This window comes from Alligator mississippiensis, chromosome 1 (assembly GCF_030867095.1).
Source record: "Alligator mississippiensis isolate rAllMis1 chromosome 1, rAllMis1, whole genome shotgun sequence".
Taxonomy (NCBI): Eukaryota; Metazoa; Chordata; order Crocodylia; family Alligatoridae; genus Alligator; species Alligator mississippiensis.
In genome coordinates, this window is record NC_081824.1 from 238,834 (window position 1) to 263,448 (window position 24,615).

The window sequence follows — 24,615 nt, forward strand, 5'->3', positions numbered from 1 at the left end:
GGGGACTGTACCACTCCCCTGTCGCCCCCCCTCCCCGCGGCGCGCTTGGTTCGGCCCTGGGCGCAACCACTGGCGGGGGCGGGGCAGCAGGACTGGAGCGTGCCGGGCCGGCCCATCAGCACGGCCGGCGGGGGTGGGCGCGGGCCATGGCGGGGCGGTAGCGGGGCCGGGGCCGGGACCGGGGCTGGGGCCGGGCCGGGTACGATGCACTTCTCCATCCCCGAGACCGAGCCCCGTGCAGGGGACGGCGGCGCCGCCTACGTGGTGAGCGGGGGCCCGGGCCCGGGGGGTGGGGCGCCCCGCGGCCTCCTTGGCCCATTTCACAGACCGGGGAACTGAGGAAAGGGAAGGGGCCGGGCGCGGGCGGGGGCGCGACGCCGCAGCTCGTGCCCGGCCCCGCACGCGGCCTGCGGGCCGGGCGCTCCCCCGCGCGGCGCCCCGCTTCCTGTTGTGCGAGCGGCGGGGAACGCCCTCCGGGCCGCGCAGCCCATTGGCGGGGCCGGGGCCGGGGCCGGGGCCGGGCAGCCCCTCCCGCGCCAGGCCGGGCCGGGCCGCGCCGCGCCGCCGGCGGCTGCCCCCTGGGGGCGGGTGGCGGGTGGGCTCCGCGGGTCGGGCTGTCGCGCAGCCGAGGCGCTGCGGGCTGCGCCGTGCCGTGCCGTGCCCTGTCGCGGTCCCGGCCCGCTGCCGCCTCCGGCTCGTGGGGGCCAGGCCGGACCCGAGGTCCGTCGGTCGTCTCCAGCCTCGCCGCAGCGCTGGTGCCCGGCACAGTCGCCCCTCGGTCACCGTCGCTGAGTGTCGCGCGACTTCTGTCTCCGCCACCACCTGTCGGGTGTCCCCCACCCAGCGCCGGCCCGCGGCCTCCTCCAGCGCTTCCCCCGGCGCAGGACCCGTGCGGGCCAGCGCCGCCATCCCGTTGCTCTGGCCGTGAAGCCCGAGCATCGCCCCGTCCGGCCCAGCGCTGCCAGGGTGGGTGCATCGCCCCCCGGCACTGCCGCCCGCCCCGCCCCGCCCCGCCCCGCGGGGCCTTCTGGAGGCTCCCGGGCGCAGCTCCGAACGCGGCTGCGTGACCACGCTCTGTGTCTGCGGGGAACGATTCAGGTCCCCCGCGCGGCTCCCTGTCCTCTGGTTCGGGCCCCGCAGGCCCGCGTCCTGCCGCTTGTCATTTCACTGCCAAAGAGCTGGTAGAAATGCAGTCCAACGTCAGGCTTCGCGCCTGGCTGCGGAGACCCGCAGGAATGCTGCTGCCCAGGGCCGTGCCCTGCCGATGGCTGCTGTCTCCGTGCCGGGGCCGTGCTGCCAGCGGCATGCAGCACGGTCCAGGCGTGGGGCGTCGGGAAACCGAGGCACAGGGCAGCCTGTCGTAGCAAAACGCAGCCAGGGGCGCTAGCGAGTCCCCGTTGCTTGACTGTGCCCGTTTTGCAGCTCTGGGGTTGGGGCCAGGCTGGCTGGGCTGTCGCGCCTGGACTCGTTGCTGCCCACGGCCAGCACCTGCCAGCTCTCGCCCTGTCCAGGCCTCTGGAGATTCCCTGGGCTGAACGTGGGGAGGCAGGGGTCTCAGTCAGCTCCTGCATGCCCCTTGCAGAGCCCTGGAGAGGATGGGCGCAGATTTGTTGCTAGCAGACGCTGTTCAGCATGCTCCTGAGTCATGGCTGGCCTGGAAAGTCTTTCCTCGTCCCTGCGTGACCTGAGCACGTTGTCCTCCCAGAGCGGAAACAGCGATGGGTCGCTTCTGCCTCGCCTGCCCTGCGCTGATCTCGCTGCCTTCGTCAGTAAGGGCTCTGCCAGTGCAGGGCTGCTGTCACTCCCCCCACACTCTGCAAACAGCCTCCCTCTCGCAGTCCCCAAGCTTTTCTGGCCTTGGTCTCTTGGTTTGGTGTCTGTAGCTTCTCTTACCGATGGTCTCTCCCTCATGATGCCAGCTGCCCACTGCCCCTCACCTGCATTTATTACAGGCTTGCTCAGGCGGTGGCACTGCGTGGCGCTGCCAGTCTCCAGCCCTGCTGGCCAGTGGGACGGGCAGAGGGAGGTTGTGCAGGACAGCTCTTCCGGGCCGCGAAGGGACATGAACCAAGCAGAAGGCTGATTCAGTGTGCCCTCACCCCCGCTGTCCTGAGCATTGCACAGAGCCTGCGGTGGCCCTGACGCATGTGCCTGTGTCTGTCTGCCCCTCCTGCAGGCCTATAACATCCACGTGAATGGCGTGCTGCACTGCCGGGTGCGCTACAGCCAGCTGCTGGGCCTGCACGAGCAGGTAGGGACAGGGGCAGCAGGGTGGGGGTGGAGCTAGGCATCCCTGCAAGATCAGGTCCCTCTGCCTCAATCGTGCTTCCTCCCTGGGCTGATCCTGGGAAGGGTGGGGAAAGGTTGGGTCTGGAGGGGCAGCAAGCCATGAGCTCAGACGCGTCCACCCACCCCCAGGGCAGCAGCTTTCCAGAGCAGCTCCCACCAGCCTCTGCGCTGCCATAGTACAGGCTGCCAGAAGGCAAGGGTGGGCCAGAACCCATGCAGCTGCACCCGGGGAGGCAGGAAGCACCTGGGGGCATGGGGTGGTATGGGGCACCTGCCAAGCATTGTGGCTCTGCTGCACCTGGGCTTCTCGCCGCTCATGGCTCTGTGGCCTCTGTCTAGCTGCGAAAGGAGTATGGTGCCAATGTGGTGCCCGCCTTCCCACCCAAGAAGATCTTCACCCTCACGCCGGCTGAGGTGGAGCAGCGGCGGGAGCAGCTGGAAAAGTACATGCAGGCGGGTGAGCCCCCAGTGCATGTGTACACTACCAAAGTGGCCCTGTGGCACAGAGCTGCCGGGGACAAAGTTTTCCCCTACACGTGTGTACTACCAAAGTGGCCCTGTGGCACAGAGCTGCCAACCTGGCTGCATGGAAGTGCTGCTGGCAGATCTGGGGCCCTGCCTGCATTGGGCCACATCCATACAGGCTGCCAGTCCCTGCTGAGCTCTGTGCCAGGCCTCAAACTGGTCACGCCAGACACTGCAACGTCCTGAGCTCCCTTGAGGGAGGCTGCATCCAGCCACCTCCAGGTGTCCAACCCACCTCTGCCCAGCACAGGCCGGGTCACCCCGGTGTAGGGGGGGAAGTGGTACCACGTGGACTCCATGCCCCACAAGCTCCGGGCAGCCACCTGACCCGACTCCCGCCTGCCTTCATCCCCAGTGCGGCAGGACCCATTGCTGGGAGGCAGCGAGATCTTCAATAGCTTCCTGCGCAAAGCCCAGCAGGTGTGTGGGGCTGGGGGACGCAGTTGTTGCTGCTGGTTGGGTGCCGGGTGTGTGAGGGGCTGGGGATGGGACATGGGGGTAGAGGGGTGCTGTGGGGGGTAGGCTGGGATGGGGGAGTGTCAGGTGCTCACATCCTTGCCCCGCTCTGCTGCCAGGAGACACAGCAGATTCCAACAGAGGAGGTGCAGCTGCAAGTGCTGCTGTCCAACGGGCAGAAGGTCGAGGTCTCTATCCTCACCTCGGACCAGACCGAGGATGTCCTGGAGGTACCAGATGGTTGGGTCCTGGGCCCCACCTAGTGCTTGCTCCGCCTGCCCCATGGCTGCACTTGGGGTCAAGGGCGAGAAGTAGGGTGCAGGCCCTGCACGGAACTCTGCCTCGGAGCTCTTGGTCCCACTTGAGGGCTGGAGCCTTGGGTGCGTTGGGCTGGCTGCCCCCTCTCCCTGCCTCTTTAGGCTCTGAGACCCTGGGGTGGCTGAGCTGAGTCCCTGCCCTTGCCCCTGCCCAGGTGGGATGCCCCAGCCCAGCTGGGCTTATGGCCAGGGCCCCGGATGCAGCTGCCCCCTCTCCCTGGTGGAGCCGGCATCCAAGCCCACTCCCCTTCAGTGCCAGTGCCTCTCAACACGGGTACCATGGGCAGCCTGCCAAGCAGCTGCATGGGCGGGGGCAATCCCAGCACCTCCTGCTGACAGTGGTGCTCAGCCTTTGTCACATGCCTGGCACTGTCCCTGAACAGCAGTGCGGTGCCCACAGACCCAGGCACCATGTGGAAGCCTCCCCACTTGGGGCAGCATGGCCCCTGGCATCCTCACAGTCTGTGTCACTACTGAGACCTGGTGGCATGCGGCAGACACTGCTTCCCAGGGGCTGATGTGATCCCTCCTCCACCCCCAAGCCCAGACCTGAGGCCTGGGGCAGAAAGTGCCTAATCGTGGGGTGGGGCAGGGAAGGGCGGCCAGTGCTGCCTGTCCAGTGACCTCCTGCAAATGCCTCCCAGGCCACAGCCTCCAAGCTGGACTTGCCGGATGATCTGGTTGGCTACTTCAGCCTCTTCCTGGTGAGAGAGACCAAGGATGGAGGCTTTTCCTGTGAGTGGGGGCTGTGGGGAGGGGAGGGGTCCTGACAGCCCCCCACGGGCAGCTCTGAGCACCGCTGTCCCGCACAGTTGTGAGGAAGCTGCAGGAGTTCGAGCTGCCCTACGTGTCCGTCACCAGCCTGCACAACCCTGAGTACAGGATCATCCTACGGAAGAGGCGAGTTGCACTGGGGAGTCCTGTCCTACCCCCGTCCCGCTGGGCAATGCTGGGGCCAGAGCATCTTGCCTGACACCTCTCAGTTCAGAGCAGATGGGCCACTCCTTGCCCCTGCTCTGCTAGGTCCCATGCTGCATCCTAGGGGAAACTCATCCCTCCCCACTCCAGCCATAGGCCTGAGAAGCCCTGGACCCCCCAGTCTTTCCCCACCCCAGTCGACCCCTGCCAGACCCAGACCTCCCAGCTCCCCTCCCCATAGACCACTGGTTCCTGCCCCTCCCTTAGGCCATGCTGATGTGGTGGGGCAGGGATGGGGGGAGCAGAGCCAGGGCCACAGTACTGGCCCCAGCCTGATATCCTGAGTACCTCTGGTTGCCCCCTGCCTGCACCGCTGAGCTGCGCTGCCTCCCCAGCTACTGGGACTCAGCCTATGACGACGATGTCATGGAGCACCGCGTGGGGCTGAACCTGTTGTATGCCCAGGTGAGTGCAGCCCAGGCTGGGGGGGGGGTGCCTCTGGCAGTGCTGGGGCCTGGGGCTGCCTCCAGCTTGTTCTGGGCTGCCCCTGACTGGCCTGCCCCTCCACAGACCGTCTCAGACATCGAGCGTGGCTGGATCCTGGTGAACAAGGAGCAGCACCGGCAGCTCAAGTCGCTGCAGGAGAAGGTCTCCAAGAAGGAGGTGGGTACTGCCATGGCCATCCGGGTCGTCTCCAGCTAGAGAGCGCCAGCCTGGCCCTGGCTGGGCCTCGGGGGCAGGAGCCCAGGGTCTCTGGCTGCAGCATGGTACCTGAGGTGCTGGCAGGGAACCTCAAAAGCTCCAGCAGCCTGTGTGGGGCTAGGCCTGGCACAGTGGAGGGGGGTGGAGCTGTGTAGGACCCACATTGACCCAGGGCCTGGCTGTCTCCTGCACACAGTTCATCCGGCTGGCACAGACGCTGAAGTACTACGGCTATCTCAAGTTCGACCCTTGTGTGACCGACTTCCCTGAGCGGGGCTGCCACGTCGTTGTCAGCGCCGGCAACAACGAGCTCAACTTTCAAGTGCGGCTGCCCAGCGAGCAGATCAAGGAGGGCAGCTTCAAGGTCACCCGCATGCGCTGCTGGCGCGTCACATCCTCGGTGAGTGAGTGCGCGGGAGGGGCCCAGGGCCCATCTGCAGGCATCACCTTGAGGGCCACGGGGCCTGGAGTTCTGTTTCCTCCTGTGGCGCAGGCCCAGTCCTGACTGGGAGCCAGTCCCTGCCTGGCGCTGGGGCTCTGCTCGATGTCCCCATGATCCCAGCAGGGAAGGGGCAGCCCTGGCCTCATCCTTAGTCCTCACAGGTACCCACAACCAACGGCCCAGCAGGGAGCGGCCCGGGGAAGGCCGAGGTGAAGCTGGAGCTGGCCTTCGAGTACCTGATGAGCAAGGACCGGCTGCAGTGGGTCACCATCACCAGCCCCCAGGTACAGCCACGCTAGTGCCTCTGCAGAGGTAGTGGCTGGTGCTGGAGAAGGGGCTGCCCCTGTTTGCAGATTGTCATCTGCCCAAAGGACTCCCAGGATGATCCATTCTGGCCCCTGCACAGCCATGAATTCCACCCCCCAGGGAAAAAAATGCCCTGGCCCCTGCTGCATGTGGGGAGAAGGGCCTCACCCCGCCATGGTGGCAGGGAACATGCTGGAGGGGGTTGCCCCTCCCCCAGCCCTGCCCAGCTGACTGGAGTGGAGGGTGAGTCCGTCCTGGTCCCAGCTGGGTGACAGTTCATCCCTGGCTGTCTCAGCACCAGCAAGGACAGCTGTGGCTGATGTTCCAAAGGAAAGTGAGACCCTGGCACCTCTCAGCCCTGCCCCCACCTCCAAGAGCCAATAAAACATTAATGGGGGGAAGTTCCTTGCTGGCCTGGCCCCATGCCCAGCCAGAGCCCTGAGGTGCGAGACTGCCAGGGCCTGTTCCCTTGCAGCCCCTCCTGGGGCTCCAGCCTGTCTGCCCTGTATGGGGCTCCAGGGACATGGTAGGTTTGCTCTGGGGCAGGTTCCCCAGCCCCCCACTGCCCTTGACACCTTGCTGCATGAGTGCCCAGAGCCACACGTAGTCCCTGGCGGGCTGGGTGGAGTGGGGCAGGGGGTCAGGCTGGCTGTGACTGTGGCTCTTCTCAGGCCATTATGCTGAGTATCTGCCTGCAGTCCATGGTGGACGAGCTGATGGTGAAGAAGTCTGGAGGCAGCATCCGCAAGGTGAGAGCCTGGGGGCTGGGGCTGGGGGCTGCAGCTGGCCTCCACCAACCCCAGGAGATCTGGCTGCCAGGAGCAACCCCATGGCTCATGGGCAGGGACTTGGACCAAGTGGGGATGGACACCTGGGGCAGTCATAGCAGGAACCCTCTGTGCAGGGAGGGAGCCCCTTTCCCTGCTGAGCCTTTCCCGCCCTCCCCAGATGTTCCGACGCCGAGCGAGTGGGGGGCTGCGGCGCTCCGACAGCCAGCAGGCCGTGAAGTCACCCCCACTGCTGGTGAGTGCTGCCTCACCCTGGCCTGCCCCTGCCCCCCAGTGCCCACCCCCACCTGAGTGTCTGTCCGTATCCCTGCAGGACTCTCCGGACGGCAGCAGGGAGCCCATAGCCAAGCTCTCGGTGAGTCGCTGGGACTGGGGGGATGGTAGCATGGGCTGGGGCCCGCAGGGGGTGGATTTTGGGGCTGGATGTAATGTGCACCCTCACCTGCAGAGCAAGCTCAGTTCCGTCAGCCTCCGAGGGATCAGCCACTCCAGCTCTGCTGGTGATGTTGGCAGCAACGACTTCCACGGCAACTATGCCTTTGAGGGCATCGGCGACGAGGACCTGTAGTCACCCAGTGCTGTGGCCACCCCTAGGAATGTATGACCTGCTGCTGGGTCGCCCTCCATGTGCCTCTCACTTGGGGACCATCCTCTGCCCCCCGGGGACATGGGGACCTTGTCCTCCTGCCTGCCGCTGCCTTTGGGCAGGGACGGCCTTTCCCTGCTGCTGCTGCTGGTTCTTGAGGGGCCCGGGCAGGGGCAGCAGCAGCAGCACCCAGAGAGGTGTCCCTGGGCGGAGCCAAGCCAGGGCCCCCCTGCCCCAGGCCTGCAGCCCTGGACCATCGCTTGCACTTAGAGCCAGTCCCCGCACGCTGCCGGGGCGGGAGGGGTGAGCTGGGCCCCTGCCCCCCCATGCCAAACTAGTGCATAGGTCTCTGCATACGGTGCGACGGCTGGGCCGGGCCGAGCTACCCCTGCAGTGCCCGCCTGCCCCTGCCTCTGCCTCTGTTTGTAACTCGCACGCGCTGCTGTTGATGGATGGTCCACGGCCCTGCATTAACAGACATTAACCAATGTTTACACGGCAACAGCAATTAAAAGCAGATTCTGATTGGTAACGGGCTGCATCCGGCTTCTGGGACTGGGGGGGGCCCACAAAAATGCATATTGGGGAGGATCCATGCACCTGCTCACTCTGCCCCTGCACCCATGTCTGGCTTCCCCAGGGAGGCAGCCCAGGTAACGAAACTGACAGTTTAATGCTTTCATACACAATATAAATTACACAGAATTGAGTGGCAACCGCAGCTCAGGGGCAAGTGCCAGCTGGGAGAGGGAGGTCGGACCTGTCCCATGAGGTCCATGGCTGCCCTGAGCTGCAGCCCCTACCTCCAGATGAGTTTCCCTGGTGGGGGGCAGGCAAGGGTGTAAGCCCTGTGTCCTTGGCCTTAGGCCCTGGAGGGATGGCAGGGGGTTGGTGGTGACAGGACCTGCTCCTGCTCTCCCCCCACCAGGAGGGGCTGCAGGGCAGGGCCTGCCATGTGACTGGGTCCTGCTCAGTCCACAGAGCCCCCCTCCAACCTGAGGCCTCGCAGCTCAGCTGTCTGTCCTTCTGGCCTGGTCCCAGAGCAAGTGTCTCCAGGGGAAGGCTGGCCCCCACTCTGCTCCCAGCAGACTGGGCCAGACCCAGACTGCCTCGGCCCCAGCAGGCAGCAGAGTTCCCGGGTGGCCGTGTGGCAGCGCCTGGCCTGGCTGCAGGCCACCCTAGGGGAGGGGGGCACCCGCAGGTGGCGGGGTGAGCAGGGCCTTGGTGCTGCGGGGGTTGACCCAGGCGTCGGCAGCGTGGCCGTGGATCTTCTGGTGGCGCTTGTAGTTGTCCCAGTGGCCAGTGGTGTAGGGGCAGTCACGGCACTGGAAGGGCTTCTCGCCCGTGTGACGCAGCATATGGCGCTTGAGGTTCATGCTCTGGTTGCAGCTGTAGCTGCAGAGGCCGCAGCGGAAGGGCTTGTCCCCAGAATGGATGCGGCCGTGGCGCTTGAGGTTGGCCAGGTTGCCGCAGGCATAGTCGCACAGTGCGCACTTGTAGGGCTTCTCGCCTGTGTGCACGCGCTGGTGCCGCTTGAGGTTGTCCAGGTGGGCTGAGGCATAGGGGCAGAGTGGGCAGGCGAACGGCTTCTCCCCGCTGTGCGTCTTCATGTGCCGTGCCAGGTGGTTGGGGTAGTGGGTCACGAAGGGGCACAGGCTGCAGGCGAAACCCTTGGCTGTGCCGGGGCGGGGGCCAGTGCCTGGCTCAGCATCCAGCGCTGCCAGGCTGCAGCGGGCACAGGTCGGCTCAGCCAGCCCCTCATCCGGCGCCAGCCCGTCGTCTAGCACCAGCCCGCAGGCCCGGCACGTGAAGGGGAAGAGCAGCTCAGGCAGCGTGCCCGCCTCGGCCCCCCGCAGCCGGGCGCAGCCAGGCAGGAAGGGGGCACCCGCGCCCGCCCCATGCAGGCTCAGCTCCGGCAGCAGCGGCTCTGCGGGACCAAGCACAGTAGTGCCTGCCAGAGGGGAAGTGAACCACTGGCTTACCCACACCAAGCCCCTGCCCCTGCAGCCTTCACCCAAATGCCCCTGTTCTGCCCAGTGCTATGGGGGGAGGGGCCATGGTCCACCCTGTCCCAGGGTGCTGGGTAGGTCCCTTGTGCACAGTCCAGTCCAACACACAGAATAACTGACCGGCTGGCTGATGGACAGGCAGCTCCTGTCTCCCCAGCAGGGACTTGCCCTAGAAGCTGTTGCCTAGCCAGGACCTGCCCAGGTAACAGAGATGGGGCTACCCCCTCCTTCACCCCCACCCCAGGTCCCTCCAGCACAAGGGTGAGAGCAGTGCGCCCTTACCTTGGGGCTGGTTGTGTGGGCGCGTTGCCCCCTCGGGTGGGCGGTGGCTGAGCATGTGTCTCTTGAGGTTCCGGCTCTGGTTGCAGCGGTAGGCGCAGGCGCCGCAGCGGAAGGGCTTGTCTTGGCTGTGGATGCGCTCATGGCGCTTGAGGTTGCCCAGGCTGCTGCAGGTGAAGCCGCAGCCCCCGCAGTGGTAGGGCTTCTCGCCCGTGTGCGTGCGCAGGTGCCGCGTCAGGTTCACCAGCTGAGCTGAAGCGTAGTCGCACTGTGGGCACTGGAACGGCTTCTCCCCGTTGTGAGTCTTCATGTGGCGCTTCAGGTGGCTTGAGTAGTGCGAGGCAAAGGGGCAGAGCTGGCAGGAGTAGACCACACGCTGGCCCCGGCCCACTGCTGCGTCCGCACCTGCCGCACACTGCAGGCAGCTCTGCCCCAGGCCGGTGCCCGGCGGCCCCCCATCCGCATCGCCCTCCTCAGCCTCACTCTCCACGCTCAGTGGCTGATAGCCCGAGGAATAATCATCGTCACTTAGCGAGTAGGCTGGCATGGCGATCTTCCCCACCAGCGAGTCTGCTGCAAACAGACCAGGAGAGGGTCAGAGCCATATGGCTGCTTGCCCACCCCTGCACACATGCCCAGCATGTCCACCCCTGCCCAGGAAACCTCTCCCCTGCTGCAGCGACCCGTTATGGCTGGCTGAGCTGCTCCCTGGCCTGGGGCAGGGAAGAAGCTAGAAGTGTGAGAAGCTGGATGCTGAGCCTGGAGACACATGAAGGGAAACGCTGCTGGGGACCACAGGCAGCAAGGGCTACGCTGCACAAGAGGAGTCTTGAGGGCTGGGAGCAGCAGCTTGGGGGACTGAACTGAGAGTCAGGGATGGCGGGTTAATTAGGCTTCTCGGGAGCTTCCCCATCGGGACAAGCCTTGGGAAGCAAAGCCCCTCAGGTTGACTCAGTTAGGAGCTGTGAGGCCTGGAGCAGCTGTGTGCGCACCAAGCAGGTGCAACAGCCACAGTGTTGGTGGGGTGGGGTGGGGAGGGTAGGTGCCAGGCAGTCCATGCCATAGGTCAGCAAGCGAGGACTGGCCATGCGCCAGGGAGCTGGAGCCTACAGGAAAAGGGTGCGTAAAAGGGAAGGGCCCACTGGAAGGACCATCCTGGGGCCACAGGACCTGGGGCACCCAAAAGTGCCACGTGCCTGTCCCAGGAGCCTTCTCCTGCAAGACATGGCAGGTAGGTGAGGGGCGATGGCCAGCAAGCAGCCACCACCCCATGACCCTGGGCCTGCTACAGCACGCATCTTGGACTGCGCCTGCCAGAAGAAGCCCGTGCCCCAGGGGGCCGGGCCCATCACCTCAGCAGCTGGCCAGACACCTTGGCACTGCTGCCCCCCCCCAAATCAGCACAGCCAGCTCCTGCCGTGCTTCATGTGGCCGCTAGAGGGCAGCAGGGGCCAAGGGCGATGGTCAGCGCTGGAGCAGGACCCCCACCCCTGCCCCCAGGGTCGTGCCCAGATGGGACCATGCCAGGTCCACGGGTGCAAAACATCCTCCTGGGCTTTGGGACCGACCGCCCCCACCAGCACCACAGGAACAGTCGCTCCCCTGAGCTGCATCCTGCCGGGGCAGGCGTAACAGGCCTGCTCCAGGCTGGCCATGGGGACAGGCCTCTGGTTTCCCTGGGGCCAGGTGTGTGAGGGCCCAGCGGGAAACAGCTCTGGACTGGAGAATCCACCGGGCAGCAGCAGAGGCTGCCCCAGGGCTGGCCAGCCCAAGCCGTAACTGACAGGCATAGCTCTGTCCTGACACCCCCACCTCCGAGGCCTGGGCCTGGGGTCAGTGCTCTGCAAGGCACACGCCTGCCTCACCTGTAACCCTACAGCCGCATTCCTACTGCCTGGGAGAGGCTTCTGCCCCCGGCTGTGCCCTGCACTCAGCTGCTGGCTGCGCACCTGGCAGCTCTCCAAGCTGCTGAAGCTACACTGGTGTCTGTGCACCCAGCTGTCATCGGCTCCATGTGCAAGGGCTCCCCATGGTCACAGTCAAGGCCTGACAGAGCACGAAGGACCTGGGATCTCCTGCCCACACCCCCACCCCAGCTCCCCAAGCTCTCAGTGGCAGCGCAGGCTCTGCATGCCACTGGGTTCAGGGCCACAGGCAGAGGAAAGCTGCCCTGCAGCTGCCCCAAGGCGCTCGGAGGTGGGCGTGGATGGCAGGTCCTGCTGCAAGACAGCTGGGGCTCAACTGCTCGAGCGCAGATACTGCAGCAGCTTTCAGCCACCCAGGGCGCAGGGTATTCTCCCCTGCTGGGCCTGTCCCACCAGAAGCGGGGGGAGGGGGAGTGGGGGTGTTCGGGGGCAGCTGCATCCACGCATCACTCTCTTCCTTCCCCGAGCAGCTGCAAGGCCCTGCCCCCCGGGGCACACGCAGCACCACAGAACCAGGGCTGAGGGGACCGTGAGGGAAGGCTGTCTGGGGTCCAACCCCTGCATGGATGCAGGACGCTCCTCCCAGCCCATCCCTGCCAGCGCTGATCGGCCTCCCCTTGGGAACTCCAGTGAAGGAGTCAGCACCGCCATGAGCTCGCTCACCTCCTGTGGCCCCTCCGTACACGGGGCCTCGAGGTGCAGGCAGGCAGCACCGAGACAAATGCCAGAGGCAGACGCGTGGTGCTGGGGCTTCTCGCCCCGGAGCTGGGCGGGGAATACGGGCCCCAGCAGGCCACGCGCTGGGGAGAAAACCCCAGGGCAGATGCTGACAGCACCGGTCTCAGCTCCATCCCAGCCACTGCCTCGGAAGCTGCCTCCCCCACGTCCCTCCCAGCCCTGCCTCCCTTGCCCCCCGCCACGCTGCTGGGGGGAAGTGGGCCAGAGCCGGCTGCACCGGGGCCCTCACCAGACGCCCCGACAGCGGCACGGGGCGGGGGGGCAGAGCCCTGGGTGCCCGAGGGACCCTGGCGCGCTCGTCTCCTGCCTCCCCCGACGCGCTCGCCTGGAATTTCCTGAGCTTCTGAAAGTGAGAAACAGACTCCGCCACGTGCCAGGCTGCCAGGCCAGCGCGCGGCACCCCGCCCCGGGGCACCCAGGACACGGCTCGCAGGAGCACAGGCCACGGCGCCCAGGCAGCCGCCCGCGGCGCTCGGCCCGGCGGCTCCCCGCACCCTGCAGAGCTCGGGGCTCCAGGGAGCGAGACCGCGCCGGCGGCAAGGACGCTCAGGCCCGGCTGCCCCCACCCTGGCCACGCAGCGCCCCAGAGCCCCAGGCCGGCCCGGCCCGGCCCGGCCCCGGCACGAACCTTCCGAGTCCTTCTCGAAGCCCATGATGCGGTCGCTGCTGTCGTCGAACTCCAGGTCCTGGCCCAGCAGCAGGTCGCTCTGCAGCACCAGGCCCGCGCCCGCCGCCTCCTCCAGCGCGTCCTCGGCGTCCACTGCGGCGCGGGGCAGGGCGGCGTCAGGGGGCGGCAGCGAGCGCCCCCCGGCCCCGCCCGGCCCGGCCCGTGACCCCCGACCCCTGCCCCCCGGCCTCGCACTCACGCTTGACGGGCTGCGGGTTGCTCTGCTTCCTGCGGGGCATCGTGGCCGGCTCCAGCCCGCCCCCGCGCCGCCCGCGCCCCACTCAGCGCCGCGCGCCCGCCCCCGGGGCCCCGGCCCCGACCCCGCGCCGCCGCCCGCGCGCCGCCTCCTCCATTCATGGGCCCGTCCCCGGGACCAGCTGGGCCTCGCCGCCACTTCCGCTTCCGGCCGGCCGGCCGGCCGCGGGGCAGCCTGGGGCGCGTAGTTCCGGCGGCGGGGGCGGGGCGGGGCGGGCGTGGCGTCAAGGGGGCGCCGGAAGCGGGGCGGCGGGTCCGGCCGCTTTCAGGTTCCCCCGCCCGGTCCGGCCCCCCCCACTTCCGGGGGTGCTGCTGCGTCGGGAGCCCGGGGGGCGCGGAGGCGTGGCCCCAGGGCCCGGCGGCCGTCTGTCCGTCCGTCCGTCCAGGTGTCTGGAGGAGGCTGTCTGCGCCCGGGGCCGGCGGGGCTGTTCCGCGCTGCTGCCCCGCTCGCGTCTCACGGGGCGGTGCCCCCCCCGCCCCGGGGCTGGCTCGCTGGGCTGGGCCCGGGCCCGGGCCCGTCTTGAAGCACCTTTGACCCGGGCTCCTGCCCCCGCGTTTGCATCGGTTGCCCCAGGACCCGGCCGGGCGCTCCGTGACCCCCTCCCGGGCGCCTGGGCCCTGCGTCCCCGCGCTGCCCTCGGGGCGCCGGGCCTGGCCTGAGGCTGCTCTGCGGGACCCGTCGGCCGGGGCCGGCCGTGGCGCGAGCTCCTGCGGGACCGCCGGCCCGGCCGCGGGGGTTGTGCGCGCGGAGCGGGAGCTCCTGGCTGCAGGTGACTGCGAGCCGCGCGGTCGCCTGCTGGGGACGGCAGGGGCAGGGGCAGGGTGGGCTAGGCCGCTTGCGGCCCCTCCCTGCCAGCTTTGCGGTGTCAGCGCCGGAGTCCTGCGAGAAAGGAGACCTGGCCCCACTCGCGGCGCACCCGGCTCCTGGCGCGCGCGGTGCACGGGGCCACCGCGTTTCCTGCCGCTCGCTTTCGGCCCCGCTGCCCCAGGCAGGGTCCTGGCCTCCCCCACGTAATCCCAGCGGGAGCGCCTCCAGCGAGGAGCCTCGTGTCCGCGCGCCTGCCCGGCGCGGCCTGAGTGCTGCAGCAGCGCGAGCCGTTGAGCAGGAGGGGACAGCCGAGGCCATCGAGCCTGGCCGGTGCCGGTGCCTCCTCTGGTTTCAGGTTCTCTCATCGCCGCAAGGTTGCTGTCTGCAAACATACATCTGGGGCACCTGTCTCCACAGCCTCTTCCGTGGGGACAGCTGCGCCATGCCTGGATCCTCCTTAACTGCTCCCTTTGCCCACGGGCAGACCAGCAGTATCAAAGAAGGGGGGAGCTGGAAGGGATGCACAGAGGTCACCTCCAGTCTGACCCCTGCCTGAGGCAGAATCCGCCCCACGCGGACCAGCCCAGACACCCCGTGTCTGACCTCAGAGCCACACAACAACACGGCCGCTCCTGACAGCCCCAGGCATCGCCCCTGCCCCGGGAAAGCGGGGTGCTGCCGCCACCAGCATTCTGCTTCTGTTGAAAGTTAATGTACGGTCGTCTTCGGCAATCCCTTGCAGCGGAGGACGATAGTGTTCTGTGATTTTTGTATCTGTGGGTCTGAAGATGGCTGACGAGGCCAATCCAGGTTTGACAGACCTGCAGTGCTCATGCTGTATGCTCGAGAGACCCCAGGCAGAGGCCGTGTCCCGCCTGCAGAGGAAGGCAAACACCCCCCACCCCAAACCGATCTGACCGGAGCAGGGGGGCAGGGAATCCCTTCTTGCCCCTAGCGCAGCCTGAGCCTGAGCACAGGGGCGAGATCCTCCAGCCAGGACTCTGCAAGGTTGGTTCCAGCAGGAGCTGCTGGGAAAGGGGAATAGACCCCTGACACTCACCTCACACGACACCCAGCAAGGCCCAAAAGCCTGGGAAACACCAGACACCTCAGCTCCGCCTTGCAGCCAGGGGACAGCCAGCAGGATCCATCCATTGCCCCCTCTTGCTGCACCGCCAGAGCTCCCCTGTCCGTGTCCCCTCGACAAACCTACCCCAGCTGCTTTCTTCTCCTAACTGAGCTGGGCGTGGAGCTCTGCTTCCACCTGCTATCACAGGCAAGGTCCTCTGCAGCACCCACCTGCCGCATGCTGGGAGATAAAGAGCTCCACAGCCAGCTGCGTGTTTGGGGGGCACCCCTAGGCTTCAGAGGAACAGCCATCCGGGGAGGCCTTCCTCCCACGTGAGCAGATTGCTGCCAAGTTGGAACAAGCAGCAACAGCTCTGAGGCCTGTGAAGGAGCCAGTAGCTGCTGAAACAGGTGGGTGCAGGGAGCCACTCAGAGGGACAGAGGCAACACTGGGGGGTGAACGGCTGGTTTACATCTGCCTAAACCGCTGAGGCTGTTGGGAACGTCCGCGCCCTGGACATGCTCTTCCTGGAAGCACTGAGTGGGAGAAGCACTGCTGGAGCAAAGGGATCACAAAGGAGGGAGCCCAGGGCCCAGAGGGTCCATCCAGGAGCTCTGGAGGGGCTGGGCGGGTGAGGAGCAGCTACCCAGGCACCCATGGCTGCTCCCCGGGGCTGGACAGCAGCGAGCCTCACACCTGCGTTTAACCAAGGCCTGAGGGGGCCCGGCACAACCACTGCAAACAGGCTAGCAGAAGGCCCGGGGGGCTCGGTGGGACCCAGCCCCGGGTTGGGCCCTGCTGGTTTCTGGGCACACTTCCTGGTGAACAGGGGGAAGGGAAGGGGCTGACCTACAGTCGACTCAGGCCCACATCCTCAGGAGGTGAGAGGCAGCATCCGCCACTCTGAGCCCCAAGCCCATATGAAGCGACCCACAGTGGGGCCCCGGGCCCTGCACCTGGTTCTGGGGCATTTGAGGATGGGGAAGGAGCGTGAGCCGGGGCAGCGACTGCTGCAGAACAGATAAGGAGCCCTGCTGCCAGCCTCCGGGCCTCACATGACCTGTATCAAGCTGGGGAAGAGACCTGGCATCAGCCGACAGTGAACTGTGCCAGTGCAGTTACAAACCCTAATGAAGGGCACTTATTTGCCCGTGTGTTTAGGGCGCAGGAGGAGTGGACGGAGAAGACCAGGGAGCAGGTTCTAGGCACTTGTTTCTCGTGGTGCTGCAGGTTCATCTGGGCACAGGGGCAGCACTTGGGACCTGTATCCCACGGGGAAGAGCAGCGGCTGGGGTTGGAGAATGAGCAGGGCCGTGGACAGTCTGCCATGCAGACGCGGCGCAGTCGGACTGCAGCGTGGGGCAGGGGTGAGGGTGGGACGGGGTCCCTGGAGCAACAACGGGCTGGCAGAGGGAGGCCAGGGCGCCCGCTCTCCAGTCTCTGAGGGCTGGCTCAGACCCCGTGAGCCCCCAGCACCCGCCACCCTGAGACTCGCCTGGTCCCACGGCTGCAGCCACGAGCCGCCGGCCCGGCAGCGCCCGGTTCCAGGGCTGCCCTTGCCCTCGGGCTCCTTCCCCCGCGGCGGGCGGTTGCAGGGCAGCCGCAGGGCCCGGCGCTCCCAGGCCCGGGGCCCAGAAGCCCCTGATCCCCAGAGCTGGGGGCCCAGCTCCCGGGCTCTGTGGAGGGTCCCCGGGGCCCGGGGCGCTCCTGCTGCAGGTGGCAGCCCGGCGGCGCCTTTGGCACAAAGCTCCGGGCTCCGCCGAGCTCCCCGCGCCGCCCGGCCGCGCCCCAGGGCTCCTCCCCGAGCGGGCGCCCAGGCCGGCGCGGGCCCCGGGCGCCCGGGCGGCGCGGACTACGGCTCCCAGCATCCCGCGAGCCCGGCCCGGCCCGGGCGGGGAGGCGGCGGCGGTTGCGGGGCTGCGGCGGCGGCGCGAGGCAGGCAGCGGGCGGTGCCCGTGCGGGGCAGCCCAGCCCGGTGCGGGGGGGCGCGGGGGTCCTGCCCGGCCGTTTGGGGGGCGCGGGGAAACCTGCCCCTCCTGCACCTAGCCCACCACCCGCGACCTGCCTGTCCCCTGCCGCCCCACGCCCCGCAGTGCCGGGACCCTCCCCACCCGGGGGGGACGGGCGTGTAGCTTGCTCTCTGTATGGGCGCAGGGTAAGGGGTGTCTGGGGCAGGGCAGGCCTGGGGGACTGATGTCTTGGGGCCAGCCCTGGTGCCCGGGGTGGGTGGGTGGCTGCAGGCACTTGTGGGCGCACGGGGGCCGTGAGAGCTGAGCTCTTTTTCCCCCTCAGCAGGGAGCACCGCGGTGCCTGCACCGACAACCCATGGCCGGGACCTGACGCTGCAGGAGATGCACAGGAAAGCATCTTGTCTCGCCGCACCGAGGGAGAGCTGCGGGGCTGTGGCTGGCGGGACGGGACGGGGCGAGGCGGGGGCTTGGCCTGAGCTCGGCTGCGGGCCCCAGGGTCCAGCTCAAGCCACCCAGCTCCGCCCGCCCGCCCGCGCCCCGTGGCGCAGCCCTGGGACCGGCGTTGTGGCTGCAGCATCTTCCAGAAAGGCCCCTGAGCACGAAACGGGGAAGCTCCGTGGGTTGTGGCTGGCTCTGGTGCTTGCAGCTCCCACCCTGCACCCAGGTCCTGCCTGGGAGCTGCTCGGCCCCAGCTGTCCCTGGTTCCCCCCACCATGTCCCAGGCCCTGTGTTCCCCCTGGGGAGGCCTCGTGCACTGCAGCCGGTCCCCTCCGTCTCTTTGCCAAGCTCCCCCAGCCTGGAGCCAGCGGGTGTGTTCTCCAGGCCTGGATGCCATCCCTCAGGGCTGCAGGATAGGCAGCCAGCTCCGGTCCCCGCTCATCCCTCCCTGCTGACGCCTCCTAGCCTTGATTTCCCTTCTCTTTCCAGGTCACCACAGAAAACACCGGTGAGCTTCAGGCCCAGCAGCAACCGCATGGAGTCCTCTGAGGGACGTTATCAGTGATGCCTCTGCTCTGACGACAGCTCTGAAAGCGGTCAGTTGCCCGGTCTGTGCCCCATTCAGCATGTCTGTCAGAGGGTCGAGGGTTTAACTGAGTGTCCTGCAGGCCTCTTTCAGGTTCCCAGATGCCAGGGAAGGGGGAACTCTCCATCCCTGGAGGAGTCAAGGAGAGGGTGGATGGATGCTGATCGGGGATAATCTAGGTGCACCAATGCTTGTGCTCTGCTATGGGGATTTCCCAAGCTTCTTGGCTGTGCTGGTTGCCCCCTTCTCTCCTTTTTGCTCTGTGTCAGGGGTTTCTTTTAAGCCTCCCCCAGAGGCTGGGGATGGGGCTGGGCCAGGCCAATGCTCCTGCTGACACCAACCCCGCAGGGTCCTGGCTGGAGGGTCTTGCCCCTGCGCTCGGGCTCAGCCTGATGCTCCACTGGGGCAGGAAGGGGTTTCTTCCTTGCTCAGACTGGTGCGCACTGCGGGTTTTTGCCTTCCTCTGCAGTGGGGGCACGACCTTGGCCTGGGCTCTCTGCAGCATCCATGAACCCCCTGGCAGCAGCAGGATGTTGGCGGCCGCAGCCCCCCTGCTTTCCTGGGGGCAGGGGCGGGGGTGACGGGCCAGAAGAGAAGCCAGGAGAAAGAGTGGAACCAGGGGGAACGTCTGGGGCTGCAGGGAGGTTGCAGCCCCCCAGGGCAGGCCTTGGGCTTGGTGGTACAGGGAGGGGGGAGCTCAACTGTGCCATGGGCAACACTGTGCATGAAAGAGCTCCCAGCGCCCTGGACACACGCTGAGGGAGTCGGCCGGTGAGAGCTGTGCCAGGAGCAGGCGCTGGCGGTGCAGGGCTTAGTGGGGCTGGTGGGAGGGCAGCCAGGACGGTACCTGGCTGCTCCAAATAAAGGTAACCAGGCCCTACAGTCCAGGCCTGAGTGTCCCTGGGGCTCAGGCAGTGCTGGGTGTTGGGGCAGTTGGTGCTGGCACCCTGGGGCCGGGCCTAGGCATGTCTGCGGTTCAGTTCCTGGGCACGTGGGACAGGGCTGGAGGGGCTGTCGGAGCTGGGGCAGCTCTGGTGCTCCCCGGGCAGGTGCAGAGGTCATACATTGGGGTGCCCAGAAAATCTGGCCCCCCAGCTCACCCTGTCAGCTCGCCAGCCCTGACACCCCTGGGAGCGTGCCCCCAGCTCCCCCTGCCCACCCCAGCATGTGTTTGTTCTCTCCCCAGGCCCGATGCTGAGGATGGAGCCGACGGTGCTAATGCTGCCCTAAGGGATGTTGGAGCAGAGCCCCAGATAGGAGCCTGGCTCTGGGCATGGGGGCAGTGCCGGGGGTGGGCTCTGTCTGTCTCTGGGCCCCCCCCGGCCTGGCAGCAGCTGGCTCCTGCCCTGACCTGCCCATGCCCATGCCAGCATGAAGCAGCCCAAACAGCCCCCGCGGCCCTTCCGCATCCTGGGCCTTTTTGGGCGGCAGCCACAGGCCCCCAGGGAGGTGCTGGTGCCTGAGCCCACCCCCGGAGGCCCAGCAGAGACGCGGGTGATGGTGCCGCCTGGCGAGGAGCGGGGACTGATGGAGTGCCCGCTGTGCCTGCTGCCCCAGCCCCCAGGCGCCTTCCCCACCCTGAGCACCTGCACGCACCGCTCCTGCCGCACCTGCCTGGAGACCTACCTGCGCATCGAGGTGGGTGAGCGCCGTGTGCCTGTGGCCTGTCCCCACTGCCCCGCGGCCCTGCTGCCCACCGAGGTGTGCCAGCTGCTGCCCGAGCCCGCCCTGCGCAACAAGTACGAGGAGCATCTGCTGCGGCGCCTGCTGGCCGCTGACCCCAGCACCCGTTGGTGCCCTGCACCTGACTGCAGGTGATGCCGGGTCCGGCTGCGTGGGAATGGGAATGGGATGAGGGCAGGGCTGGGACTGGGTACCCCCAGCCGCTCCATGCCAGCCCCTGGGGCTCTTGCTGTGGCTTGGGTTCTGCACTGACCCCTTGTAAGCTACGAGCATGGGACGGAGTGCACGGCCAGCGCCGTGCACCTGCTCAGTGCCCTGGCCATGGGCTGCCTCCACTGAGCCATGACCCGACCTGCTCCCCAGGCATGGCTTCTCAGGGCTGGTAGGGACTTCGCAGGGGTGTGCGGTCGGGCCCAGGCCGAGGCCCCATGCTGATGGCTGGAGGTGGTGGCACGGCAGGGGTGGGGGGCTGGTGCCACCGCAGTTCTGACCCCAGCACTGTGTACCCCCAGCTATGCGGTGATCGCCTACGGCTGTGCCGACTGCCCCCGGCTGACTTGTGGGCGCGAAGGCTGCGGCACCGAGTTCTGCTACCACTGCCGGCAGCCCTGGCACCCCGGTGCTGCCTGTGCCCCTGTCCCCGGCACCACCGACCCTGGCACCTTGCTGATCCACCCGGAGGAGGCGGCGCATGGTAAGGGACCCACCCCTGGCTGCGCTGGACCTGGGGCACAGAATACCTGGCAGCACCCTGGCTGAACCAGCCCACCTGCCCTGCTGCACCCCAGAGCTGCAGCACGGTGCACTGTGCTGGCCCTGCCCTTGCCCGTGGGAGCAACACTGACCTGGTGCCTGGTCCTGCCTGTGCTTAGTGGTGTCTGGCCCCCTGCCCCTCATCAGGGTAGCTGCTGGGCCAGTTCCCCCAGCAGCTCCCAGCCGTGGGCCATGGCCTGCTCGCCCTTCCTGGTGCTGGGCTGGGCGTGGGGGCTGGGGGAGGACTGGGGCTGGCGGGGGGTCTATGACCTGTTGCTGCAAGGAGGCCATGCTGCCCTGTCCCCCGCTTCCACCCCCAGATGCAGGAGTTATCAAGGTTTGCCCCCGCTGTGGTGCCTTTATCATGAAGATCGACGACGGGAGCTGCAACCGCATGAGCTGCACCATGTGTGGCTGCCTCTTCTGCTGGCTCTGCCTGCGCGAGGTTACCGACGTGCATTTCCTCAGGTCCCACTGCACGGGGGTCTCTGTGGGGGTGCAGGACGGGCAAAGGGGGCTGGCCTGGGGCTGCTGTGAGGCCGGGCAGGGCAGGGAGGATGGGGGCAGTTGTAGGGCTGGGCTGGGCCCCAGTGTGGGGCTGGGCACAGGGTGCATTGATGGGCACAGATAGCTCAGGTGGGGGGGCTCCTGGGCAGGCCAGCGTGGCCAAGTCCAGCTCCGTGGCTGGAAGTGAATGGGAGGGGGACCCCCCCCCACCCCACAGAGCTGGACGGACGCGGTGCCTCACCCCCTCCAGCCCATCTGGCTGCACCTTCTGGGGCAAGCGGCCCTGGTCGCGCACACGAAAGCTGCTGTGGCAGCTGGGTATGGTGCTGGGTGCGCCCATGGTCATCTCGCTCATCGCTGGCATTGCCGTGCCCGTCATCACCATTGGTCTCCCCGTCTACATGGGTCGCAAGGTAACACCCCCCAGGCCGGGCCCAGGGCCCAAGTCCTCTTTTGTCAGCGGAGGGGGATCCCCCCACTCCTGCAGCCTCAGAGCTGCCCCTGCCCCTCACCTGCTCCCACCCTGCCCCGCAGGTGTTGGGGCGCAGCCGGAAGAGCAACCTGTCAGGGTGCCAGCGGTGCTTGTCAGTCAGCAGCAGCGTGCTCCTGTCCCTCTTTGTCTCCCCCATCATCACCGCCGTCACCGTGGGTAAGTGCCCGCTGAGCAGGGTGGGCACCCCTGGTCCATAGCTGCCTGGGGCCGACAGGGCCTGGCCCAGCTCTGTGTCTGCCCACAGGGGTCGGAGTGCCCCTGCTGCTCACCTACGTCTACGGCGTGGTGGTGCTGTCACTGTGCCGCAACCGCTGGGGCTGCGCAGACGGCAGCGGGAAGCCTGGGGACCCCGGCATGGTGGAGCTGGAGAACCTCGCCAAACGTGAGTGCCTGGTCGCTGGCGCCAACAGCCGCCTCCACTGGGGCACCAGGGCCTGCCCCTGCCCCGGGACCCCCCCTGCACGGGGTCTCCTGAAGCCAGTGGCTCCCTCCCTCCTGCCCGCATGCTCAACCCTAGACCCTGTGCCCCCTGCTGCGTGCCCCCATGGGCCAGCCCAGCCCCTTGGCTCTGGCCTGGGCCTGGAAGTGCCTCCATGCTCTGGGTCTCCCGGGGGGGAGGTCCTGATCCTGCAGCTTCTTGGGGGAGCAGGAACGGGGCTTCAGGGGCAGCCGGTGGCAGGACCGTGGGCCAGGGCAAGGCGGATCGGGTTGGCCAGTGTGGCTGCCCCAGCTCAGGGTCCAGTGAAGGCCATGGGGAAGGCAGGGGGGTCTTTCCATGCCCGTCTCCCCACTTCCCACAGTGAACGAGCTCTGGGCCGTGCTGCCCAACCCGCGGGCAGCTGAGGATGTGACCCCCGACACAGCCTCCTCCCTGCCCAGCAGCAGCAGCCGCCGCCGCAGCCAGCGCCACCAGGCCGGCTGCAAGGACCAAGACACCCAGTCTGCAAGCACCATGGCCCTGGCTGGCAGCATCCTCAGCGAGGGCCAGGACGCATCCTACAGGTTAGCCTGCGGGCATGGGGCAGGGATGCTCCCACCCTGCCCCCTGGCCTGGCTGTGATCCTGTCTCCTCCTCACAGGGAAGGCGTGAACTTCGAGGTGGAAGTGGCGATCGAGGCAGAGCCACGGGCCGGGCAAGAGCAGAGCCTGTGCAGTGCGCCCTCAGGGCACAGCCTCTCCGGGGACTCTCTGGGCTGTGCCAGTGACGCCTGCAGCACGCCTGGGGCCCTGGGCGAGTGACCGGGGTGGCAGAGCTGAGCCCCACACTCAGAACGGAGCGGTGCCGGGGACGCTCCACTGGCCCCGTGGCTGCACCTTGCTCGACCCCTCCATGGGCCGGCTGCGAACTCTGACGCTTGCAGGCAATAAAGCAGTAGCCGAAGCAGCCGGTGTCTGCGCGCCCAGATCCCAGGTTTCATCTCTGCCCCCCGTGTGGGGCTAGGGAGGCTGCAGAGGTCCCGCACAGGGATGAGTGGAGGCTATGGGACTGGGACTGGGGCTGGAGCCGGAGCCAGGCATGGCTGCAGCAGCCAGTGGGCAGGTCACGGTGCTGAGCCCCATGGATGGTGCTGTGCCAGGCTGGGGGACGTGCCCCACACATGGGGGCTGCAGCACTTGGGCAGCCTGGGCCGGCTGCACTGCCCTGCCCAGGCAGAAGGCTGCGGCACCCGGAGCCACAGGGCCCAGCTCCACAGCTCTGTCTTTGGCCCCCATCACTGCCAGCACTGGAGGGGTCTTGTCCTGGTGCCAGGCTTGGAGGAGGGGTGAGGATGGGGAGGTGGAAAGGGGGGCACTGGCACAGGGCTCACATGTATGGAGGGAAGCCTGGCCAGGAATCCTGCTCCACCTGCTCTAGGCCAGCGCCCACCGGCAGCTGTGGCCATATCAGAGCCTGGCCCCCCACACTCAGCTGCCCCATGCTCTGCTCAGGCCCTTCTCCCCAGTCCCTTCCTGGGGTCACGCTCCCCTGTGGGGCACATGCTGGGCACTGGCACTCATGTGAAGGACCCGCTGCTTTGGGCTGGTCTGCTGGCCCGACATCCCAGTCCTCTCCTGTCCTGGGCACGTGGCAAGCCCGTGGTGCAAGGCCAAGGCAGGCAGAGCAGGCTACCCACAAGCAGAGGGATGTGCCCTGGCTGGGCTCCAAGGGGGGGGGGGGGTGGCTCAGGGACTGCACAAGGGCATGTGGCTGCCTCATCTCAGTGCATGGCCTCATGGTGTGATCCAGAGACGGTGGAGCAGGAGCTTCTTTTCCCCACCTCGCGATGGCAAGCAGAGCAAGTCAAAGGCATTTGCCTCCCCCAGGCTCACGCAGGCTGGCAGCTGGGCCCGTCTGGCACAAACCACCCCCACAGCAGCCACTGGGAACCACGAAGCTAACGCCAACGTACAGTAGAAGCCTTGGCGTGCAACAGAGATACGGGAAACTGAAGACTTTAGGGAGGAAATCCCCAGGGGTAGGGTGAAGGACAAGGTGCTTTAAATATGCCCAGAAGAGCAGAAGCCTTAGCAATGGGACAGGCCCCTTCCAACACGAGGATAAAGTTAGTAACAACGTAGGGAGGTGGAAGTGCTCAGCCAAGTCCCACTCTGGAAAGAAGCAGAACGGAGGGGGCCTGGCACTTGCACACGAAACCACGAGACAGGTCCTGCTAGACAAGGGTTAGAGATGCAGGATGGAGTTCAGATCATTTGGTTTTGGAATTGAATTGGCTTGAGAATTTGGATTGAGGCACAGATAGGAAAGCCCCACACAAAGGAGGAAATTAAGTAGCAGCTCTTGGGCACAACTGGTTAAAAAAACCCAGACACACAGAACTGTTGCCCAAGAGTCCTAAAAGAGCCAGCCAAGGAGAAGTCTGCCAGGCTGATGGGAATTTTGTGATAAGCCTTGGCATACAAAGTCACGTGGGGCCAATGTTAAAAATAGTGAGATAGTCCCAGGGGCATGAGCCCAGTCACCAGACAAGTGCTAAGCAAAATAATGGACCAATGTATAAAGGACTGAACAAAGGCTAGAAATACAATTCATGCCCAACAAGGTGGGTTTATGGCAGGATCAATCTATTCAAATCAGGTGGCTGTTATTGATAAATATTGGTGAGTT

At 67.0% G+C, this 24,615-nt stretch overlaps 3 protein-coding genes across 16 annotated transcripts; 2 read left to right on the plus strand and 1 right to left on the minus strand.

The window, feature by feature from the left end:
• Positions 1-155: 155 nt before the first annotated feature.
• On the plus strand, positions 156-7,861 carry SNX17 (sorting nexin 17). 3 transcript variants are annotated; one of them, XM_059727400.1, is made up of 15 exons: positions 156-264; positions 2,177-2,251; positions 2,629-2,746; positions 3,170-3,234; positions 3,390-3,500; positions 4,232-4,322; positions 4,400-4,487; positions 4,901-4,970; positions 5,076-5,168; positions 5,404-5,607; positions 5,802-5,933; positions 6,627-6,704; positions 6,904-6,978; positions 7,057-7,098; positions 7,192-7,861. In XM_059727400.1, exons 1-15 carry the CDS (start codon positions 205-207, stop codon positions 7,309-7,311), a joined length of 1,422 nt encoding a protein of 473 aa, XP_059583383.1. In that variant the 5' UTR covers positions 156-204; the 3' UTR covers positions 7,312-7,861. The 3 variants fall into 3 exon arrangements, with proteins under 3 accessions (XP_059583383.1, XP_059583387.1, XP_014465320.1); XM_059727404.1 differs by having other exon boundaries at positions 5,811-5,933; XM_014609834.3 differs by lacking the exon at positions 156-264 and adding an exon at positions 1,558-1,769.
• Positions 7,862-7,983: 122 nt separating this feature from the next.
• On the minus strand, positions 7,984-13,347 carry ZNF513 (zinc finger protein 513). Of its 4 annotated transcripts, none has more exons than XM_059727386.1 (4): positions 13,147-13,347; positions 12,909-13,040; positions 9,621-10,187; positions 7,984-9,280 (listed from the first exon to the last, which is right to left on the minus strand). In XM_059727386.1, exons 1-4 carry the CDS (start codon positions 13,184-13,186, stop codon positions 8,508-8,510), a joined length of 1,512 nt encoding a protein of 503 aa, XP_059583369.1. In that variant the 5' UTR covers positions 13,187-13,347; the 3' UTR covers positions 7,984-8,507. The 4 variants fall into 4 exon arrangements, with proteins under 4 accessions (XP_059583369.1, XP_059583374.1, XP_059583366.1 ...); XM_059727391.1 differs by having other exon boundaries at positions 7,984-9,256; positions 9,621-10,190; XM_059727383.1 differs by having other exon boundaries at positions 9,621-10,190.
• A 169-nt stretch (positions 13,348-13,516) lies between these two features.
• LOC102564389 (E3 ubiquitin-protein ligase RNF19B) lies at positions 13,517-22,893 on the plus strand. 9 transcript variants are annotated; one of them, XM_059727373.1, is made up of 11 exons: positions 16,896-17,234; positions 17,372-17,858; positions 17,977-18,083; positions 19,260-19,887; positions 20,269-20,450; positions 20,830-20,977; positions 21,234-21,429; positions 21,551-21,665; positions 21,754-21,891; positions 22,310-22,511; positions 22,589-22,893. In XM_059727373.1, exons 4-11 carry the CDS (start codon positions 19,445-19,447, stop codon positions 22,746-22,748), a joined length of 1,584 nt encoding a protein of 527 aa, XP_059583356.1. In that variant the 5' UTR covers positions 16,896-17,234; positions 17,372-17,858; positions 17,977-18,083; positions 19,260-19,444; the 3' UTR covers positions 22,749-22,893. The 9 variants fall into 9 exon arrangements, with proteins under 9 accessions (XP_059583351.1, XP_019350847.2, XP_059583344.1 ...); XM_059727375.1 differs by having other exon boundaries at positions 17,372-17,713; XM_059727368.1 differs by lacking the exon at positions 16,896-17,234 and adding an exon at positions 13,517-13,588 and having other exon boundaries at positions 17,372-18,083.
• Positions 22,894-24,615: the final 1,722 nt, after the last annotated feature.

Coding starts and splice junctions, on each gene's coding strand:
- SNX17 (XM_059727400.1), top strand. CDS start 205: ATGCACTTCTCCATCCCCGAGACCGAGCCCCGTGCAGGGGACGGCGGC. Junction 4,323..4,399: donor CAAGGATGGAGGCTTTTCCT/GTGAGTGGGGGC, acceptor TGTCCCGCACAG/TTGTGAGGAAGCTGCAGGAG. Junction 6,979..7,056: donor TGAAGTCACCCCCACTGCTG/GTGAGTGCTGCC, acceptor GTATCCCTGCAG/GACTCTCCGGACGGCAGCAG.
- ZNF513 (XM_059727383.1), bottom strand. CDS start 13,186: ATGCCCCGCAGGAAGCAGAGCAACCCGCAGCCCGTCAAGC. Junction 10,191..12,908: donor CTTCGAGAAGGACTCGGAAG/GTTCGTGCCGGG, acceptor GTCTGTTTGCAG/CAGACTCGCTGGTGGGGAAG. Junction 9,281..9,620: donor CCCACACAACCAGCCCCAAG/GTAAGGGCGCAC, acceptor CCCCTCTGGCAG/GCACTACTGTGCTTGGTCCC.
- LOC102564389 (XM_059727368.1), top strand. CDS start 19,445: ATGAAGCAGCCCAAACAGCCCCCGCGGCCCTTCCGCATCCTGGGCCTT. Junction 19,888..20,268: donor TGCCCTGCACCTGACTGCAG/GTGATGCCGGGT, acceptor GTGTACCCCCAG/CTATGCGGTGATCGCCTACG. Junction 21,430..21,550: donor CCGTCTACATGGGTCGCAAG/GTAACACCCCCC, acceptor CCTGCCCCGCAG/GTGTTGGGGCGCAGCCGGAA.